The following is a 22,522-nucleotide window of genomic DNA, read 5'->3' as shown; positions in this document are numbered from 1 at the left end:
CCTACCTAATTAGACTGCTGTCAGGATTAAGTGACAAAATGGTTTGGATGAAAAAATAAAATAATAATAGCTACCATTTATTACACTCTCACTCTTTGTTAAGCACTATTCCAAGTGCTTTCTTTTATATCATTGTTTAACCACTTAGACCAGTTTGTCCGTGAAGAAATTCAGGCCTCTGAGAGTCAGGTAATGCATATAAAGCTGAGTGGCTAGTAATTAGCAGAAGAAGGAAGTGAGCTAAGTTCAGACCACAAAAACCAGGCTTCTAATCCTAGCGTCTGATCCCAGCTGTCACCGCTCCTCCTTCACTAGGTAAGTATTTGGCGTCTGTGGCGCCTGGAGGGTCACGATGACCATGCAGCTAGGACTCACTGCCGGCAGCGACAGATGGGGCTGGTGCTCAGGAGAAAGGGGTGCAGTGTTCTTCTGCAGAGAGGTTCCGTGCTTCCGTGGGGCTGCGTCCGCCGGCAATGCCACTTTCTCCTGCTTCTCACAAAGGTGCTCCCTGGCCTAAATGCATGTGTAGAATTTTCCACACTATTTAGCTCAGGAGTGATAGGTCAAAATCTTTAATAATATTATTTGTCACGTCTGCCAAAAGGTTTGTCTCCTTGTCTGGCTTTATTTCCCCATGTAGTCATTGATCCATTCATTCATCAGAAACTCTTCTGACACTTGTCACGCATCTTCTGTCATTCTCAGATTCTCTGTCTGCTGTTCCTTTCTCCTGTCTTCTTTGTCCCTCCTTATTCCTCTTCTTCTTCCTGCCTTTATGTCCTACGATATCATTGTGCATTACAACAGGACCAGCTTTTCCATAGGTGCAGTTCATTCCTCTGTTCTCGGGGATTTAAATTCAGTTTGCGCTGTATCCCATATGTTTAAGACCTAAAACAATTACAGATCCTTCAGAACTCAGAGCTCTATAAAATAAACAGATCCTTCAGAACTCAGCGCTCTATAAAATAAACTCTATTTATCATATCAGATTGCACTAGGGATCCATTGTAGGTTGAGAACTGTGCTAGATCACAGATGGTATATTTCATGGATTATGATTTCACAAAACAGTCTGTCTTCACAATTTGCTCCTCTTCTATTTCCCTCTTGTGAATCCTGTGGGTAGTCATCAGACAGAATGAAAAAATCAGATGCTTTATCAGTTTAAGTGAAAAAATACATTTACCTTATTGCTGTTTGGATTCCCTCTGAATTTAATCATGAATTCCTTTGCTGTGTTGGAGGCGGGCATCCTGCCCAGATCAGGTCACAAGGTAAGCGGATGTGTGGATTCGGCCTGTGGCTGTGGGAGTTGGCCGTCCTCTGCTGTGCCACTTGATGTCCCTTGTTTATGGGCCTGCGTGTGACAGCTGTTGTGACTCACCCGCAAGGAGATGGAGTGAACACGTTTGTAAGTTCGAGAAATAGGAGAGCTAGAGAAAACATTGTGTGAGACCCACCAAAGGCTAGAAATAAGAAAATAAAAGGTCTGTTTTAAATCACCAAAGGATCTGTTAAACTGTATGCTGCTATTACACAAATTGGGACATCTCCAATTTGGAGATGCTACATGGGTTTGCTTGTTGTTCTTCCTTTTATCACTTACAGAGTCATGTCCTTATTTACTAAACGAAATGGGATTTTGAGATAGAGTCACGTACCTAGATCCACAGTGTAAAAATAACAACTATTAGAAAATTCACTTCAGTAGGTCTAGGGGTCCTCTCGTGACCTACCCCTCCCCCTGCATGTGCAAGCGCCTCTGGTCTCCCGCTGTGGCTCTCCCCCTTCGTCCCTTCTTCCTCTCTCTCTCCTCTCTGCCCTCCCTCTCCCTCTCTTCCCTTCTCTCCTCCCCCCCTCACCACCTCTTTGTCCTTTCAGCTCTGGGATGAGGCTGTCAATATCAGTGGTAACATTTTGTTAATAAACATACCTAGAAAGCTGCGTTCTAATGTAGTCTGTGTCCGTAGAACCCAGGCACAGTTTTGATGTAAATAATTTAGTCTCTCGGGTCCTTAGTTTCACATTCTAAAAACAAAGGACTGCAGTTTAAGTGTTCACTGTGGCTTTTGTTTTAGTTCTGAAAACTCTGTACTGTTCCTAACAGTTCCTCGTAAGTGTTTCTCTTCCAAAGGGGTCTAACTTTGCTCTCCCCATGTTGTTTGTTTTTTATGTGTGTGTGTGTGTGTGTGTGTGCATGTATATCTATATGTGTATAGACATACATCTATATGTACATCTATATATATTTTATATATAATATATGTATATATTTTATATATATTATATATCATATATACATACATATATACAAAATATATAATATATATTATGTATATTTAGATATAAGTGACATATTAGTTTAAGGTATGCAACATACTGATTCAACATTTATATATATGTATATATATAGAAATGATGACAAAAGTCTAATACCTGATATCTATCACTATACATTCATTACAGAATCATTTTTCTTGTGCTGAAAGCTCTAAGATTTATTCTCTTAGCAATGTTGAAAGAGACTGCACGTTAACTTTAGTGTATGGCAGACTCACCGTGACGAGTATTATATCTCAGTGACGTATTTTATTGCTCTCCTCATGTTGTAACGCTTCTAGCATGTTTCTACCTGAAATATTTTGTGTGAGCCCCATTAACATCTGCTACACGGTTCTAAGGACTGATGAAGTGTGGTTTGGTTAATACTAGCATGGATTAGCTATTGAAGTCTTTAAAATAGTCTAAAACCTTTATTGTTTTATTACACGGTTCTCATCTTCTGCCTGGGTCAGATTTGGGGACCTTGTGTTTATTATGTCTTTCTGTTGGCAGAATATTCATTTGTAAGTTCCTGAGTGAGTGTCTTTGTGGCCTACCATTCTCAACCACGGGCTATCGGCTATAAAGAGCGGCTCCCCTAAAGCCGTGCTGTGATGGTTGCTACTGCCGGAGATGTAGCAGCATGGGCTTCTTGTCCAGGCTGCCCTTACTGTAGCTACTTAGCATCTCAGATAATGTTCTCTAGAAAAACATAGTTTCCCCCGCCAATGTAAAGTAAACCCTGTCCGAGCCTCTTACCATTCTTGGACACTTAAACCTCGTCTTTTCAGCATTTGCTCATGTCTCTTGTAACAGTAACGGTGGATTCTTCAAGAGCAATCCTGTTTGAATGCTGAGAATATAGACCAATTGCCAGAATCTAAAGCAAACGTGGAGACTTTCTCTGGGAAGAATTCAGCATCAGCTTGACACTAATAATCACGAGTGGTGGGTAATGAGAGGCTGCAAGCCCGTGAAAAGTAATTCTGCAAGCATACCTTCCTTTGGCTACAAAGGAAGTGCGTACTCCTCGCCCAGCTTCTTCTACTGACTGAGCAGCTACCCAAAACCGCATCCCAGCATCCCCGCCTATGAGAACCACATTGTTCTTCTGTAACCATTAATTGGTCGCTGAAGGAGGAGGATGTGGAGCACTAATTGTAATTTTTAAAATTTATAGTTATATTAAAAAGACACAGAAATTATAAACCTGAAAATCATTTGGGAAACAAAAGGTTCACTTTCTTGATAGAAGGTGGCAAGTAGGTCAGTTGGTACCTAACTTGGTTTTGCATACATATCAAGCTTAAAGATCAGCTGTTGCGCTCTACGTTAAAAAAAAAAAAAAAAAAAAGGACAAGGGGCTCCTGGGTGGCTCAGTAGGTTAAAGCCTCTGCCTTAGGCTCAGGTCATGATCCCAGAGTCCTGGGATCGAGCCCCACATCGCGCTCTCTGCTCAGCGGGGATCCTGCTTCCCCCTCCCCCCCACTGCCTCTCTGCCTACTTGTGATCTCTGTCTTTCAAGTAAATTAATAAAATTAAAAAAAAAAAAAAAAAAAAGACCAGAAGGAAGTATGGTAAGAATGTTAGAATTGGGCTAGCTCTGCGTTATGGCATTACTGAGGATTTTTACCTTCTGTTGTGTTTTCTGAAGTGTTCCTTGTCTGTTTTTAGGAATAATGAGCTATATTACTTTAAAATACCACTTTTGTTTCTTTCTTTTTAAAGAAAAAAGATGACACTATAAAATATATTTTTGTTGTTGAAGGAAAGTGTATTGTTTCGAGTTACTAATAAATGGAATCAAGTTTATCAGATCATTTCTCCTTCGAATCAGTATCTGTATTTGGGATAATTCAGAAGCTTGTTCTCAGCTTTTCTTGGTCTAGAGGAATATAAAATTGAGAAAGAATTGAGATTTGCATCTCAGTTTTAAAATATTTCAGAACTAAATCTTCTATTCAGAGGCACTGATAAGAGCTCCAGGATGTAGTAGATCCGGCTTAGGTAACAGGCAGTGTCCATCTTTAAAGACCCACTAATACGTTCCTGTTTTTTAATGGCTGAAAATCAGCATCCCTCCCTATCGTTAATAGACTTGTACCCACTTTTTTCGGTTACTAGGTAAAAACTTCAGCAAAATAAAGTTCACACTAAATGTCACTTCGTAATTGCAGTAATGATCACACAGCTGTGCTCCCCTCAGTTTATAACACACGTCAGCATCAGTTTGGGAGCTCGGCCTCATTTCCTGCCCGGAGAGCCTTCTGCAGACTGTTTTTGTGGCAAGGAAGCAGAGCGTCCTGTTGGTCACGGCTGGGGTGCGAAGGCCAGGAGTTACGGTCTTTCAGCTCTCGGAAATGCGAGGCCCAGCTCGGCCCTTGGCCGTGGTTCTGTCCTTTATTTATTTACTCGCTTCCTTATTTTCTTACTTACTTTTCAAGGATTTTTGTTTGCTGGATTAAGAACCGTTTTATTTATGAGTTTGTGAATTTTCAAGGAGGAACTCTTACACTTAAATGAACCTGTAAGAAGCCCATAGAAAAGCCAGTGCCTGCAGCGCTAATAATGAGAACTGACAAGGCAATCCTGCTGGGTTTATTTATGACCTTCTGCCTTTGTTAGCTCTTGTGAGAAATTCCTTTCTAACCATAACAATATTGTTGGAGTTTGGCACTGTACAGAGAAACCCTACTGAGCCCCGAGGCCCACAAACTGGCACTCGTTCAGCTCCTAACAGATTGCGAGGCTCATTGCAGTTTTACATTTTCCTTCACTCCTCTTTTATTTAATTCATAAGTACTTTTCACCAATTTTTATATACATGGTTTTATATATATATATATATATATATATATATATATATATATTGCGTTTATTCTCAGAGCCAAAATCCATTTTTTACCCCTTAATACAATGTCGTACCTCCTTGAGCGCTGAGGAAAATTCAGAGGAGGACAGGCTCCTGGAAGGCAAGGAGAGAGAGAGGTCTGTTCTGTACAAGGACAAGTCGCGGGAAGTCCTATCACGTTCTACAAACTGAGGGACAGACCAGTATGGCGCCCCTGGAAGCTCTCATGTGGGTCCTCATTCTGAGAGTTAAAGTGGGCTCCGTAGAACAAATTAACCACTAGGTTAGAATTTTATAATACTCTGGCTATTATTATTTCAGCTGCCTTTGAATACTTTAAGAACCTGTTTATTCTACCTTGTTTGCTTTCTTCCACAATTTCCCAATGAAGTAGGAAATTTAAAAGCATCTATTCACAGAGAGAACTGTGTTAAAAATTATAATTTTCTTTAGAAGTAAAGAAGATCAGTAATGTAGAACATGTAACTCTTAAAACAAGACCCTTGACAGGAGTTTGCTGTATGGAGTTATGCAGAGCATAAGAGATTCGGAAGTCCGAAGCATATTCAGTGTTTCTGTAATTGGTCCTGTTTCTTCAGTGTTGCCAGCAATGACAAAGTAGCTATTTATATTCCATTTTAAGTATCAAGAGACATGTGACTTCTGTTTCTTCCAGGAATCTTCAGGTTCAAGATGGCCATCTTGCAGGGGAATAAGTTCTGTAGGACCCATTTACCTAGAAGCAGCTGGGTCTGTATTTGCTGAGAGGGTTGTGTTGTTAGGCTGGGGCCTACTATATCAAAAGTCCACACTATTAAAATCAATCTTTATATTATTGCTTTTTTTACTTACCTGTTATCTGCTTTTCATCATTTTCTTCAGCCATCTTGCTCAACTATGTACAGACTTGCTAATGGAGACCATGAGGAAAATTCTGTTAAAAATCAGCCTGATTACAGGCCCGGTCAGTTGAGCATTCAGCTTTGATTTCAGCTCAGGTGATGATCTCAGGATTGTGGGATCAAGCCCCACATTGGGCTCCACGTTCATCACAGAGTCGGCTTGTCCCTCTCTGCTCCTTCCCCGCTCACACCCATGTGTGTGCACTCACTCTCTCTCAAATAAATAAATAAAATCTTTTTAAAAAATCTGAGCCCCAGGGGCACCTGGGTGGCTCAGTGGGTTAAAGCCTCTGCCTTTGGCTCAGGTCATGATCTCAGGGTCCTGGGATCGAGTCCCACATCAGGCTCTCTGCTCAGCGGGGAGCCTGCTTCCCTTCCTCTCTCTGCCTGCCTCTCTGCCTACTTGTGATGTCTATCTGTCAAATAAATAAATAAAATCTTAAAAAAAAATATGAGCCTAAAAAATGTGGAAACTATGCATAGGAGCATAATTTATTCGTCCAACTTGGTCTTTCATCTCCTTACCATATATATTTGCATTGTTTTCACATCTATTCTGAAAATACTGGTATGATTTCATGCTATTACTATTCAGCTGTTACCCCTTTTTTGAATGGACCTTTTTTTTTTTAAAGATTTTATTTATTTATTTGATAGACAGAGATCACGAGTCAGCAGAGAGGCAGGCAGAAAGAGAGAGAGGAGGAAGCAGACTCTCACTGAGCAGAGAGCCCGATGCGAGGCTTGATCCCAGGACCCTGAGATCATGACCTGAGCTGAAAGCAGAGGCTTAACCCTCTGAGCCACCCAGGCACCCCCTGAATGGACCTTTTTTAAAGTTCATGTGTCATTTGCCTTAGAGTGGGCATAAATTAATACTTTGTTAATTATTGTTGTGGCTCTGTGTGAAAGACTGTTCAAATCTCTAGGATCCCCTTTTGTTTTCTTTCTTTTGCAAAAAAAGCTTTACCATTTTTTAAAGTGATATCTGCTCAAGTATAAAGAAGAAAGAAAAAATTCTCCCGTATTTGATCACCTAAAATAACCACTGCTAACATTTTGTTGAGCATCGGGGTGCCGAAGTGGCCTGTCAGTTAAGCATCTGCCTTCAGCCCAGGTCTTGATGCCAGGGTTCTGGGATCCGGCCCCGCCTTGGGCTTCCTGCTCAGTGGGGACCTGCTTCTCCCATTTCCCACTCCCCCTGCTTATGTTCTCTCTCTAGCTGTCTCTCTCTCTCTCTCTCTCTGTCAAATAAATAAAATTTAAGAAAAATTGTACTGAGCATTAGCTGCTTCTTAGGCATTAGAAAAGGTACACAGGCATATTTTATATATACACATAAATGCGTATGTATTCATATATTTTACATCAAGTAGATCATGTCTTTTACTGTTACCTGATTTTACTCAATAGTCTCTTCTATAAAAATTACACTTTTAATATATATTTTTAATAATTGTTATACTTTTTCAGTAACCCACTACTAAGTTGACAAGTAGGTGGCTTCTAACTTTTTTTGCCATTTTAACATCTAGTTTTCTTGTTTTTTTTTTTTTTCTAATTTATCCCCATACTATGTGATATAATAAAGATTATGATGGCTAAATTTAATAAACAGATTCTTTAAGCTCAATTCTCTCCACATCTTTGAGACAGAGATCCATTTTATAGGTGGTGAAACTGAGGCATGAGGATGTTAATCCACTTGCCTGGTTTACACCACTAGGAAGTAACCGAGCAAAGCACTGAACCACCGCTTCACAGCCTGGCCTGATGACCTTTTCCAACGCCTTGTCCGCGTGCATGTTTATCATCGGTAACGCTACATTCTAAAGTGCCAAAGGTTATTTACTTAATCTAATATTGATTGTCAACATAACTGTTTGCCTGGTACATAATTATCTGGTAAATATTTGTTACAAAGAATGGAAGGATGCATTCATGCCACTATTAACTCATCCTGTTTCTTAAGTGAGATGATTTTCTAGAAGTCATTTGCAAATTCTTTATTCTGGTCTCAAAATGGGATTTAGATTACAAAGAGTGTCAAAAAGCAAACCATGTGTCCGAAACGTGTGTATGTTGGCCTCATATAGACAGCAACTGGTTACTGAGGCGCTGCACAATAGATTCTTTTCCCTATTTGGGGGGATGGTGGATAGGAGGCTCAGTGAGTTTAAATATGTTGCCCAAGATTGGGTGCAGGAAGTGATGCGCCCAGGACTGGATTTCACACTGCTCTTGCTCCAGAGTTTATGACTTTGACGGCTCCCTTATGACTGTGAGCCCACCTTCCCGTGGGTACTTAGTGAGCGTTACCCAGTGGGCGGGCAGCATGCTTGGTGCTCTATGTGTGGCAGTTCCGTTGACTCACCCATCAACACCCTGAGCCGGTTCCCTTTATCATCCCCACATGCTCGACCTACGGATGAGCGGTGGGAGCTTGGGGGGCTCAGTTATGGGGCAGAGTTGGTGGAATTTACAAAAGAAGGGCGAGGCCAAGCAAGGCTGCGTGGTCCCAGGGCCCAGATTCTTTGTAACCGCCATGAACTGCATCCACAAGCATCACTGTCTGATACAATATGAAGGTCAAAAACCAAAAAAGTCCCCAACCAACTAACGTCAATTGGATGCCTTAAAAAGCAAGTTTCATTACAGGAGGCAAATAATGATGTAGCGATTTAGAAGACTTTACGGCACTTTCCAGAGATCTACAGATTGATTGATGACTTGAGTTTAAGTCCAATTTTATTTCAAAACTTAAGATTTACTGGGATAAAAGAGGAATTAGGCAATGTGATGGGCCTGTACATCAGGTTACTGAAGCCCCTTCCCTTCTTGGAGGTTTTAGAAGGCAGAGGCAATGTGAGTTTTGCTCTCCCGCCGTTCAGAATCCTGTGCCTTAATCTGTTTACGCTGGCTTTGGGGGGACTAGCAGTGGGCCACAGGGCCCGTCAGAGAAAACTGCTCCTTCTCCTTGTGGGCCCTGGCACGTGTTTCAAGTGATCCTTACCCGTAAGCACAAGGCTCAGTAACCCCAGGGAACGAGGGCACCTTCATGGCTCTGCGGAGAGGCCGCGTGTTCGAGGCTGCACAGGCTGGGCTTCCAGACCGACCGTGGGCCGCTGCCCTCCGTGAGACAGGCAGCAGAGGCAGTGGTCTCGCCCCCAGCATTATTGGCATTTGCAGGTTTCTCTTTGAAACCCTAAATAGGGTTATGACCACCTCCTTTTGAGAAGCAGTTTTTGAGGTAATAGGTTATAAGATGGTTCTGTGCTCTCGGGAAAAATTATCATGTAAAATTGCACTTGAGAGCCGCCACTGGAGGTGGTAAGTGACCAGCTGCCCCCGCACCCGGAGGGAAAAGGACTCATTTTGGAAACCTCTTATCTAAGTCTGTGAATCGTAACTGAAACAGGAAAAATTCATGTTTTAAGTTTGGCTTTTGAGGGAGGTAGTGAATGTGTTGTATTTCATTTTAAAATATAAAAATAACCTTCACAAAACATTTCCATCTATAATGTAGTCCAGCTCGTCTTGTTTAAAAAAAAACAACAACAAAAAAAAACAAATTCTGGATTCTCTACTCTTTGCCTAAATTAACTCAGAAGTCTTAAAAATAATTTCTGTGAAAATACGAAAATTCCAGCTTTCTTTTTCTATTGAAGCCACTCAACTAGTTCTTTCTATTTTTAATGAGATAATTTTAATGTATCTGTAAATACTTAAGAAATAAGTCGTTTATAGATATTTTGGCATAATTGTTTGAAGAGGAGATAATCATTCAAAAGAAGGAAATTGGAATTTGAGCTGATGTGGCCTCGTTAATTCTATTTTTAACTTATTCTTTAAGCAGGAGTAATTTGAATCCTGTGTGTAATATATAACTTAGCATCAGGAAATCATCTTGTTTTATAGGTGATGTCCTTCACAGTTTCCTTACCATTTGCTTTATTCATTATATTGACCCACTGACAAACATGATAATCCCCACTTGGTGACTGAATAAAAGATTAAGTTGTCTTGCCCACAGCTGATCACGGATGGCCCCTAGCTTCAGACCCCTTCACGTCCAGCCCTTTCTCCTGAAGGAGGGTCATCTCTCTGTGCTAGCACTGTGCTATTGGTAATTCTTAAGTAGTGAGTCATTATGGGTATTTTTTTTTAATCATTTTCTTGTGAGTCACTTTCTGATAGTAAAATATCAGTCACTTTCTGATAGTAAAATATTTGTTAGAACCTCACTGATAGAAATATCATAGGAAGTCTGTATTCATGAACCGAGTGCAGGCGGTCCTTGTCTCACTCATTAGAGAGCTCGTGAATGACTGATCCAGCCAGGGCACCTGAGAAATGAGAAGAACTGCCTCTTCCATACAGAATTTCCCTTCTCTTTTGGTTACTACTTCGGGGGCTTTCATTTTAAAACCCAGTTCCTGCCTCTTACTGGATTTGGTTTTAGGCTTGTAGAGCCCTTGTCATTACCCACTGGGATGAGGAAGGTGGGGAAGGAGTCCCTTCCCTCTTCTCCTTCACTATTCCAGCCATCCCCGGGACCTCACTGCTCCCTGGACCCCCGATGAGCACCGTTCATGCTATCTCATGCCTCTCCCTGTGGCTCACAGTCGCGATAGCTCACGCTCCTGGGCTTCTACTGCACCCATCCTTTTACCTATGGTTTCTCCTTTAAGGGACGCCTGGGTGGCTCAGTTGGTTAAGTATCTGCCCTCGGCTCTGGTCATGGTCCCAGGGATCCAGCCCTGCATTGGGCTCCCTGCTCAGTGGGAAACCTGCCTCTCCTTTTCCTCTGTCCTGCTTGTGCTCTCTCTCTCTCTCTCTCTCTCTCTCTGTAAAATAAAATCTTTTTAAAAAATTCTGTGTAATTCTCAAAGCTCTCTTAGGCAGGTACTACTAGGATTTTCCCCAGTTTATAGATATGCAAAACACAAGAAGGTTAAGTATGTCACCCGGTCACTTAGTAGTAGCAAAGCGGGGCTTTGCAGTTAAGTCCTCTTAGCCAGAGTTCCCGTGTGGCACACGCTGTCCGTTCATCGAAACCCACTCTCGGAAGTTCTGCAGTAGGTAAGTGTGGCTCGCCACCCCCAGGGAAGCTGCCGTGCAGCCCGATCTGGTGGCCGTGGCAGAGTAGCCTCACTGACGAGGGAAGGGATGGCCCTTGGAGGGAAGTTGGGCTTCCCCAAGCAAAGAGTACGAAGGCTCATTTCTGGTTAGGCCAGGTTGCTCAGGCTTTAGAGGCCATCCCTGGTAGCATGGCGGCTATCGTGAAGGGAGGGAGGGAGGACTGTGACAGTATTCTACCTTCTCTCTCTCTTTCCATGTCCCCTCTGACCCAGCAGTGCTGCCCCCCGCCCCCCGCGCCATGGCTCTTCCCGGCTCTGCGTACCACTGCTGCGAGGACTGTCTATCCTGTGGCTGGTTCCCTACTCTGTTGCCTTGTCGTCTCTGTTCTCCTCCACTGATTACCTGTGACTGCACTGGGGTTTTTGGTTTGCTTTCCATCGGCCTTACTTGTAAGCTTCATATAAGTATGTTTAACTCTAGCTCATTCGGTCTCACTGCTGTGTAGTACCCTGTTTCCTGAATACGTCGCTAATTCCTATTGCCAGAATTAGTTTGTCTCCAGTTTCTGTTGTTACAACTGGAACTCCGTTTCTCTGCGTGTGTACATCTCCTTGTGTACATGTGCCAGAGTACGCACTTACTCGGGGACTTCCCGCGTCATTAGACAGGTGCGCCTTCCGCTTCACAGGGTGCTCACAAATCGTCCGGGGTGGTTATACCAACTCGCACTCCGGTGAGCTGTGTCTGGAAAAGCACAAAGTGCATGTTTTTCTCTCTCCAATGTTTTTTAATTATGAAACCAAAGTTGGAAGTTTTATTTCACTTACTGAGGTTTTTTTTCATTTATTGTTGTTAAGAGTATAGAGGAAGTTCAGTTACACCGAAAGGCGTATATAAGAGAAGTAACTGCCTTGACCATGCAAAAACTAATGGAGAAAGGACTGTCCTTCCTCACAGAAAAATTCCAAATAGTAAATGTAGAAGGAACGAAGGAAAGAGAAAATCAACATTAGAGCACCTTGCTGCACACAAGGGCCACTGATAAATGCTAAAATAGTGGGCAGAACTTGAAGGAGAAATAGGGTATTTTTATTGCTTCAGCTACATCCACCCACACATTTACTTATTCTGTGCAGTTTTGACATGCACCCCCAAATTCTTTGACACACATCTACGAGGTAGAACTTAATTCCCCTCCTTTAGGCATGGGCTGGACTTAGTGACCCGCTTCTCGTGAATAGGGTGTAGAAAGGGGAAGAGTAACGTGGCTGTGGAGAAATTGGGCAGACAACACCTTAACCATGGGACCAGAGGTGACATCATTCTCGTAAGTCACGTTTTCTGTCACCCTCTGATAGGATGTCTCATAAAAGGCACTTCATGTCTGTGATATTCTTCCCCAGGATCTATAGTGTTGGCCTCATCATGAAAAAACACCAAAACACAAAAATTGAAGGGTAAATGTGCCTTGGGTACATACAGTGTTAACACGGGGGAGCCTGGGGCAGGGCTCAGAAGAACACCCCGTACTTCGCCACTTTCGTATGTCTCAAGTCACTTCAGAATAAAAAGTTTTTGAAAATCCAGGGAGGGATTAAAGCAAGCATGGGTGTTCATATGGTTCATGGGAAGGGAAAATGTCAGAATAACGAAATTTTTGTATTGTGTAAGTAAAACTTCCCTTTGTTCCGTGTAGACTGAGTACTATTTGTGAGTTGGGTGTTTTTCTGTTTTGCTTTTTCCAAGTTGCTAATTTATTTGCAGTTCCTATAGGTCTTACCATTTTAAAGTATTTCCTTGCTGTGTACTGAAGAAATAAATGTCTCCTGAGGGTTCATGCCTTTTTGTTTTTAAGTTTTATTTTCAGAATTTCGACGTGCTAAGCATTGTACTTCTAAGATAAACAGTTTTTTTTTTTACCATGAGAGACGCAAAAGGTGGTGTTGATTGCTTTTCTGTTACAAAGATTTATGATATGCTTTCAGCAATAAAAACTGGTATCAGTAGACAAACTCTAAATCTTACATATTTATAGATCTTGTTAGTTTGTCAATTTGCTTTCAAAGCACATGGGTCACTCGTCCCTCACAGTCTCATACCTGACATTGGTATTTGTAAAGCACAAACCCATAAACCCGTGGCCCTCCTCCTGCGTATAACTAGCTGAATCCACCCCCCACCCATAAACTATGTGTCTCAGGACTTGTCACCAACCGTGTTGGAGTAGGATATGTAAAAAATAGAAATCTGTTAAAGCCAAATGTTACTCGTAGTTAGTTTTTAGACACGGCTGTGCTCTTCAAAGGGTCAGGTTTAAATACTTCCCCTCATTTCTCCATTGGTTGTTACGCAGAACTGAAATGAGGGGGTGTGGAGACCCCCAGGATTCCCACAGTCTAGAAGACTTACCCCTCACTGACCTGGACTCTAGCCATGCAGGCATTTGCCGCCATTGCTGTTGTCCCTTTATTTGTTAAATTTTATATAATGCTAATATACACAGATCTTGAAAAACTTTTTTTTACATCTTCTTAGTGGTACCTGTAATTTTAATCATGTTGTGAAAGTCTTCTTTGTTCATAAACACTCGAAACCATGATTTTTTTTTCCTTCAAAATGTTTTAACATTTCTTTCCATTCCTTTTCCTTCTCTGGTAATATGAGAAGTCACCTGTTAGTTTCCTGGCTCCAAAAAATGCAAGCCCGAGTTGCTTGGCATCAGCAGACAGAGGTGGTCCACAGCTGCCCTCACCGTCCTTCCCTCGGCCTTTCTTTCCTGAGCCTCCCCGCGCACTCTCCTCTCTGCTCCTGCAGGGGGCGTCCCTCCCAGAGCTCTTGCCTTTCCGCAGCGTTCTCTCCACCTCCAGTCTCCTGCCCACCCCTCGCCCAAAGGGCACATGGTCACTCCTGGTCTGGGCCCACCTCAGACAGCAGCTCCTGGGCCACCGTGCGCCGGCGGAGGACCCCCAGTCCTGTGGTCCATTCCCTTACCAATGCAGCTCTCCATCAAGAAATTCCTTCCTTCCTTGAGAATACATCCGTTCTGCTGTCTCTTTTCCTTGAGACTCCATGAGAAGGGGACATTGAAGTCTCCGGATCCCAGTGTAGGCCGGTGTTTAAATAGCAAATGTCATTCACGTGTAAAAACTGCCTTCTACCTTTATCCCATCTCCACCCACCCACCCACCCCCCAGCCCCATCTGCAGACCTTAGATAGGATGGGCCTCAGGAGGAAATCTCTCCCCAAATTATTCATTATCCTCCCTTTATCGTGTAGATTTAATCGCACCCGTAGTCCGTCTTTTGTATTAATAAACGTTGTCTTTAAGATGCCATTGCTCTCGGAGTAATGAAGGGGCAGCCTTGACTCACATGAGCTTGTTGAATGTTTTCAGCGCTGAGTTGGGCTTTGGCTTGGGTTAGGGAGGGTCTGGAGGCTCTTGGTTATGCTGGACAATGAAATCAGTTAAAAAAACATTTTGGTAGGAACAAGAGATTGGGAGCTAATAAGATGCTGTAGTTTCGTCAGATAAGAAAATATACATAATATCTCTGGTTCTTAGAAGATGCGAAGTCAATGGTAGTCACAGTTGTTGCTAAAAAATCATGATGATTGTGTTCATTATCGTTACCATTTTTGAGAAAAATCCTGGGAGTGGAACCAAGCGGGATGATGTTATTTCCAGATGAAAGTGAATCCCAAATTCCATACAGGGAAAAGAAGACTATAAATACATTTTCTTACCAAATAATTTTTAAGTTCAAGACTGCCCATACTGTGTTGAGGGTCTGTTTGTTGTTCTTCCTGGCCTACATAACATCTTGAGACTGTTGTTAATAGTGGGAGAACAGAGAATCTCCCTGGGCAGAGTTCAAAAACTGAGAATAATTTAGGATCCCCTTGGGGCTTCTGCAGTGGAAAAAAAAATTCCCTTACATGATGCATATTTCATACTTAAATTGTTTACCACGTCTAAATTTAGAACGGCAGCACATTTCATATCAGGAGTTCTAACCCAAGGACCTCTGGGGCTAGCTTCTATTTTAGGTGCTGTTTTTTAAAAATCAAAGGAAATATGACCATTTTAACTATTTTTGCTTATGATACTGTTCTCAACTCTGAATCCTGCTTTTGTGAAGTATCAGTGTAGTTGATTACCCTATAAATGTCCCATTAAAATGAGAGTTACCCGTAATGGAATCTTGGCTTGAGAAAGGGAAAGCGGTTCTTGGCTATATCATTACAATGAATTTTGACTCATGAATTTTCTTTGCATTTATCCTTGGCTTTGGCTAGGGGTTTGTCGTTTGTGGAGCTTGTGACTATGTTTAAATTAACATCAAACACTTTTTTTCCAGTTGGCCTCATACATCTTAAGGCTATGTGTTGTATATATTGTCACATACAATGAAGAGATAAATATTTGTTATTTGGACATGTTTAAATAGAAAGTGATATATATAACTTGGAAAGAAGATGCTTTTAGAGCCTAAAAATTACTGCTTTGAAGGATTTTTTTTTTCATGGATTCTGTTTTTCTGTGCCTTTGCATTTTTTTATTCGTTGAGACAGGAAGCCTAAGCTTTTAACTCATTTGCTGTCTAGACAAATGAAAGCAGCAGGGACTTTGGTGGGCTGCACATGGGCTTTTGCGGAAAAGAAACCCGCTCACATCATAGAGAGTGAACAGAGTCACTGTAAGGTTTTTTCCTTTTGTGTCTATGTCAGTCCAATTACTGACTCAATTCTAATATCGGTTTCAAGGTGTATTTGTACCACATGTGCAAAATGATAGTTCTGAAATAGGGTTGGAAGGTATGAAGTGATTTCACTCTGTGTGAAGTATCAATTTTCTAAAGAACAAAGCATCTAATGAGGCCGGGGATGGTTAGCTCAGGGATGCCAACTGGAGACAGAGGGCTGAGAACTCGTTGCTAAATTTTAATAGTGAAGTCAGTAGTTTTCACTAGAGCATCTCTGGTGAATATTTAGAAGGACTTGCCCGCGCTGGCTTACTTGGTATGGTGCCACGGAGCCCGTCCGTTCAGTGGCGCGTTCACCAGCAACCGGTGAAAGCCAGCCTCTCTCTAGCACCACACCTGGCACAAGGAATCAACACGGTCCCTAAAAAGTTAGGGTCTAGCTGGAGAGAGAAGAAGAAAAAATGCCTGCCTGAATTTTATACTCAATATTCTAAAAAGGAGAAGAGACGCGATTCCTGCTTTTGAAGATGAGTGAGAGACTTTTTTTTAAAAGACCGTTGAACTGGCATTTGAACCTGTGCGTCAAACCCATGGGAAGTCACACTGAGAAATCATTAACTGTATCCTATTAAAATCCTTAAACAAGAGACCTGAACTGGTCTCATTGATTGAAATATCTTCTCTGTTTCTAATTCAGTGTTTATCCTTGTGCTCTCCTGGGGCACTTCTGAGCGGGAGATGCCGGAATGTGTGTGCCACTCTGCCGTGCTCCGTCAGAGATGGAGCCCGTGCCACCTGCTAATTGTACTGAGGACCACAGCTTAGAGTATTTCGGCGGTGATTTGCTTTTGTAAAAACCCACTTGTTTAATTAAACAAGGGAGTAAGATTTTCTGACTTATTCCCAGGTCTTTGACAGTAAGGCATCACCAGGATGGATGGAATTTATCCTTGAGGAAGCCAACTTCCTAGATAAACTGAATTCCACCCAAACCAAAGATGCCTCTCGATGTAGTAAGTCAGAATATGCCAACGGTATTTCTAGGGAGGATCATGGATAATATGTAGACATGAGAGAGAATATTTATAATGTCGTATGTCTGTTCTGCATATAGGTAGGTCTCTAAAAATTCTTCCTGGGCTCCTCCTTCCCAGCATATTCCCATATCCCTCCCTCTGTCCCTGCCCTTCCCCTCCCTGTCCCACTGTATTGAATCAGGAACATATTTGTGGTCTATGTTAATTCATAAGTGTTTCTCTTATCACAGTCTTGATAGGATTGTTATTGCTCCCCGGTGGCATTTCATTCCAAGTGCAGTGAAATCTCTTGTACTTGTCACTTGGATTAGAATGAAAATTTTACATGGGCAGAGGGGGGAGAGAGGATGGTTTATGGAGGGAAGGTCTTAGCGCGGAACTTTCATTTAAATCAAATTTTAAAGGAAAGCAAGCTTTTCTTTTGTAAGGCATTGATTTTTCCAAAAATAAATTAGCCATTGACAGTAGAAGTTATATTATTTTTGGTGTGCTAGAAAATATTAAATATCCCGAGTGCTATCCGATACCAAAAACCCAACCTATGAGCAAGATTTTACCAACTCGGACTGTCCTGGCAAAATTCTGAATTTACTGTGTATGAGCCCGGGAAGTCATTGCCTCCCCAGTCACTCCATCAACACAAAGGAAAGATGCCAGGAATGCTGTGGGACAGGGGTACTCCAGCCCCTTAAAAGAGTCCTCCCTGCAATTACCTTACCTGCCAGCTTTCCAGCAAGATAAATGGAAGCACTGTAGCTTGAAGGTGCCTTGGTTAGAATGAGATGCAGTAAGGTCTCTCTGTTCTTTCCAGGCATCATAGATCTGATAGTACTTATAAAAGAAGAATAGAGTTGGTATCCTGCCGACTAAATTGTCCTCTCGAGGAGTATTAGTTACAGAGCTTCTTTGTTAACTAGGCTGAATGTTTAAACCACTGTTGAACTTCTTTTATTAACATGTTTTAAGATAGCTGTACATATGGATACCCCGAGTGTCTGCAGGGCGGGAATATTTCTCTATAATTTACATATAAAAGTTACGTGTATGTATAATAGTAATATAGAAATTATATCTTTTTATTACTCTTCTGTTACACTGAGGTCTAGTCAGCGCTGAAATTCTGATGACATGTGAACACTAAGAAAGCCACCGATTTTATATTTTTCTCTTGGTACTTCCTCGATCAGCTTGTTGAATAACAGAAATGTTTTTCATGCTTTTGCAGCTTGAATGAAGCCTTCTTAACACCCATGCGTGTCACTTGTTCAACCATAACTTGGAATTTTAAGGGAGGACAGGGAAGGAATTTATAGGTCGTGCGGAGAATTTTACAAATTTCTGAGTAATTTTTTTTTTAATGAAGAAAGATTTGCATAAGATTATTTAACTTCAAATAATGATGTGTTAAAAAATCGGATCTATGACTTTTCTGCTTAATCCCATATGTAGTATAATAAAAGATAATGGTTTTATATCTAGTTATCTACCAATTTCTTTTTCTCTAAAGAAGCATCAAAACCTATCCCCCGCTCCCAACTGATTCTTGTCTGGTTGACCTTTTATTTATTAGTGGTGCACATCCGTTAGGTATTAAGAGAGTGCGCCTATACCTGGGGCCCACCAGCCAGCCTCGCTGGGGGCTCTCTGGGTTATTCAGGGGTCTTCAAAGAGAGCGCAGTTCTCTCTGGCTCCCATTCACTGTTTTCCCGGTGGATGCGGATGTGTGGTCAGTCCCTGTTCTTGGGGAAGCTTCTGCAGTTCCTTCTAGGCACTGTGTCACCACACAGTTCAACGGAGGCCTGTCTCTCTTCTTCACCCCAAGGAACAGGCGAAGGCAGGAGAGGCCATTCCACAAATACTGTAGCTCCCTGAATCGGGTTGGCACACTTTTTCCGAAAGGGCCCCCAAACTTTTAAACTTTGTGGGCCCCGGGTCTCTGTCAGTCTCTGTTGTACCCCCCAAACAGCTATGGGCCATACATTAAAGGAATGGCGGGGACAGTGTTCCAGTAAAATGTTACAGACACTGAAACTACCTTTGACTTTTTTCTTCGGTCATTCTTCGGCTGGTGGGCAGAGCAAAAATAGGCAGGGTCCAGTTTGAGCCCCCGGCCAGAGGTCCCTCTGCACTTCTATGAATTGGTTACATCAGGCTAGGAAAGGAATGCCTCGGGAGCAGGGACTTAAAGAATTACCCAGGACCCCAGCACTCTTCCACACCCCTGCACCCATCCTGGCCCTGAGGCCGTGCACACAAGCAGTCAGCTGTCTGCCTGGGGGGGGGGGCCCGCTGGAACTTGCTCTGTTTTCTCTTTGAGCAAGTCAGTGTCTGTGCACATGTACACTCTGCTAGCTTCAGTGTTGTTTCTAGAAACTCAGATAATTGCCTTGATTTCTGAAGTGAGTATTTTCTACGCTGTACATAGCATGTCACTTGCTTAATAACCTCCCTCTGTTTCTGACCCTGCTTCGCAAAAGCTGTGTCCGGTTCCAAGTCTGAATCGAACTATTGTTGAACCCGGTAATCAAGTCAAATACAGTGTTTCACCAGCGGAATATGTGCAAAATTGCACAACTTGCGTGCCCTGTGTAGAAAGGTCTATATATAATTTTTCTCTGAATTCTGAAAATAGGATTCCGTTTGCCCATATTTCATTTTGGAAATCTAATGATACTTTCTCTAGTGGTGATGGGTTCAGTCTACGCTGGTACTGTTGTGTTCACTCTCCATAAAGACAGTTATATGACATTTAAGAGTACTCTCTACTTAGATGTCACTCTTCCTAGCATAAGAAATTTTTGTTTTTCTGTGGCATTCATTTTTGTGAGGTTTACATAGCTATTTAGAACGTATTTTTTTAATCACTGGCAATTTTGCTATAAAAAAAAGTTAATTATATGATATAGCAGATGGTTAACAGATATACTTTGCAGGAGACTGGGATCCTCATCCTGGGTTTGCTTTGTGACATTTGGGGGGGCCCTGAAGAGCTGTAACCAGCTGTGCTATACCTGCTCCCTTTTGTATTTGCTGGTCTAGATTCGTTCTTTAGATCCTAAGCATCTACCTCCACCAGTTTTCCAAGCCCTAGTTTTTAGAAGTCCCAGTAGTAAGCAGTGAGGTAAAATTAAACATTAATGAAGTTGAATGAGTCGAGAGTATAAATTAGAACTGAATATGCTTGGTAGACAATAACATCACCCAGCATTTCTGCTCCCATTCTGCAGCATTTAGTCCTAGATCATCAAGACAAATAATTTTTTTAAAATTAATTTATTTATTTTGACAGGGAGAGATCACAAGTAGGCAGAGAGGCAGACAGAGAAAGAAGGGGAAGCAGGCTTCCCCCCGAGCAGAGAGCCCAATGCGGGGCCCGATCCCAGGACCCTGAGACCATGACCTGAGTTGAAGGCAGAGGCTTTAACCCACCGAGCCACCCAGGCACCCCAAGACAAATAATTTTATACTGTAACTCAGCCTTTCGAGCCCAGCCAGCACTAGCTCCGGGCCCTGCCTGGATCTGCGGGCTCTTACCTAGGAGCGTCTTAGTGACCTGGCTGACCGAGCGCCCGCTGGCGGGGTCCTGTTCTGGGCCCTGGTGCCACAGTACTGAGGAAGGCCAAGCTAAAGTCTCTCCTTTCATTCTGACGAGGGTGCAGAAGACTACATTCTCCTTTCTCCTCCCTCAGCCTCCCTTCGTCCCCTTTAGCAGATGGTCTGTCCTCAGTGGGGTAAGCTTCAAAAGTAACTGACTAGCTGAGTAGGGTGATTTTAATAACTGCCTTACAGGGTATTATGGACAAATTAGTTGGCACTAAAAATTGTTTGTTTTGCTTAAAATTGTTATAAAGAAGTAAGATATGACAGAAGGATTCAGTTCTGCCAACATAACCTCAAAGGGATTTATTTTCACAATATCATATAAAAATATACATATCACTGTTTTATTATAATGGTGCTTACAGTTACTTAGAATGCAAGAATTTCTCCTCACAAGGTCTGGTTAAAATTTTGCTGCTCTAGGGGGCTCTTGGGTGGCTCAGTCAGTGGAGCGTCTGACTCCCGATTCTGTCTCAGCGTCGTGAGATCAGGCCCCAGGTTGGGCTCCATGCTCAGCGCAGAATCTGCTTAAGATTCCCTCTCTCTTCCTCTCCCTCTACCCCTCCCCCTACTCACTTACACACACTCTCTCAAATAAATAAATAAATGCTGTTCCATTAGAATATTATAGCTTGAAATTCAAACAGTCCTTCAATGTTGACTCTAAATAGAAGGATCCAGAACAGTGGTTTTCAGTGTGTTTGAAGCCACCATTCCATTCAGATGGTAAGTTACCACCTCAAGTGCTGTTTCCTATGACTCTTTGAACAGGTCTGTTGGACTAGGTGCTGGCAGCTTAAAGGAAAGCTGTCGGATGGCTTTATGAAAGAGAGGTACAACTTTACTTTTTGGGGCCGGAACAGATTTTAGGGTTCAACTCACAAGAGATCCCCTGAAAGTCTTCTAATAACAAATGGCCATGCTCTGAATTTTGGGCTTGATCTAGAAAAACTGTCTCTGAAAGGGGCACTGTTACGACTTTTAAGTAGGATTTTGGTCAGGTACGTGTCTGAGTGTGTTACTCCATAAATACGGTATTTCTGTCTTTCTCAGGACCTGTCTGGCTCCATCGATGACCTCCCCACGGGAACAGAGGCAACTCTGAGCTCAGCAGTCAGTGCGTCTGGATCCACGAGCAGCCAAGGGGATCAGAGCAACCCGGCTCAGTCACCTTTCTCTCCACACGCATCCCCCCATCTCTCCAGCATCCCTGGGGGCCCATCGCCTTCTCCCGTCGGCTCTCCTGTGGGCAGCAACCAGTCCCGATCTGGCCCGATTTCTCCTGCTAGTATTCCAGGTATTCATTGCTCAGTCATTACTATTTTACTGTGTGGTAGAAACAGACCTGATGTTCGTCAAAAGCAACATGCACATCGCTGCTTTCTTACTGTTGAAAAACCCGGTGATGAGACCGTGGATTAGAAGCATAACTGAATTGTCACCAAAGCATTTGAGAGTTCCAGTTCCTAAAGATACTCAGCTAATGAATATAAACACTCAGTAAAATTATCAGTTACTTTGATATTTTTGGTTTGGACATTGACCCCACGCTAGAAAATTATTTGTTCTCAGCATGTTTTGTAATGATTCTGTTCACAAAGATGCTCTGTTGGTAAGTGCCACCGAGGTGAGACTGTGCGCAAGGATTGGCCCGTTTGTACGGTTCTGTTCAATTTATGCCATGGCAGATCGTTGGTAGCCTGTGTTTCGTGCTGATACTCACCTGCGTTTTACTTGGCCTGCACACATTCGAGTCCTTGTTACTGATAGAAACGGACCTTCTGATTTCGATAGGAGGAGTTCACGTTCCAGTTAACTCTTGGCATTCGTATTTCAGTGGTCTTACTGCTTCTGTATCTTCTGTTTCCTTTATCGTGTACATAGACTTGTCTGTCTGTCGCGTCCAGCTTTCTTAGGTCAACATCACCCATTTCTTGTATTAACAAACTGAAGATAATTTTTTCCCTTCTAACTTTTGCTAACATGATCTAAGCACCTGCCAGAAAATGCCTCTTACTAAC

General features: G+C 42.4%; 1 protein-coding gene across 7 annotated transcripts in view; it reads left to right on the top strand.

Annotated features, from left to right (window-relative positions):
• Positions 1–22,522, top strand: part of ARID1B (AT-rich interaction domain 1B) — a 443,861-nt gene that overhangs the window by 294,585 nt on the left and 126,754 nt on the right. For all 7 annotated transcript variants that reach the window (XM_044243328.1, XM_044243320.1, XM_044243293.1 and 4 more), the window contains one exon: positions 21,555–21,798. In XM_044243328.1, coding sequence (XP_044099263.1) covers positions 21,555–21,798 — 244 coding nt within the window. The remainder of the gene's footprint in view (positions 1–21,554; positions 21,799–22,522) is intronic.

This window comes from Neovison vison, chromosome 1, assembly GCF_020171115.1.
Source record: "Neovison vison isolate M4711 chromosome 1, ASM_NN_V1, whole genome shotgun sequence".
Classification (NCBI taxonomy): domain Eukaryota; kingdom Metazoa; phylum Chordata; class Mammalia; order Carnivora; family Mustelidae; genus Neogale; species Neogale vison.
This window is presented reverse-complemented; position numbering and strand designations above follow the sequence as displayed.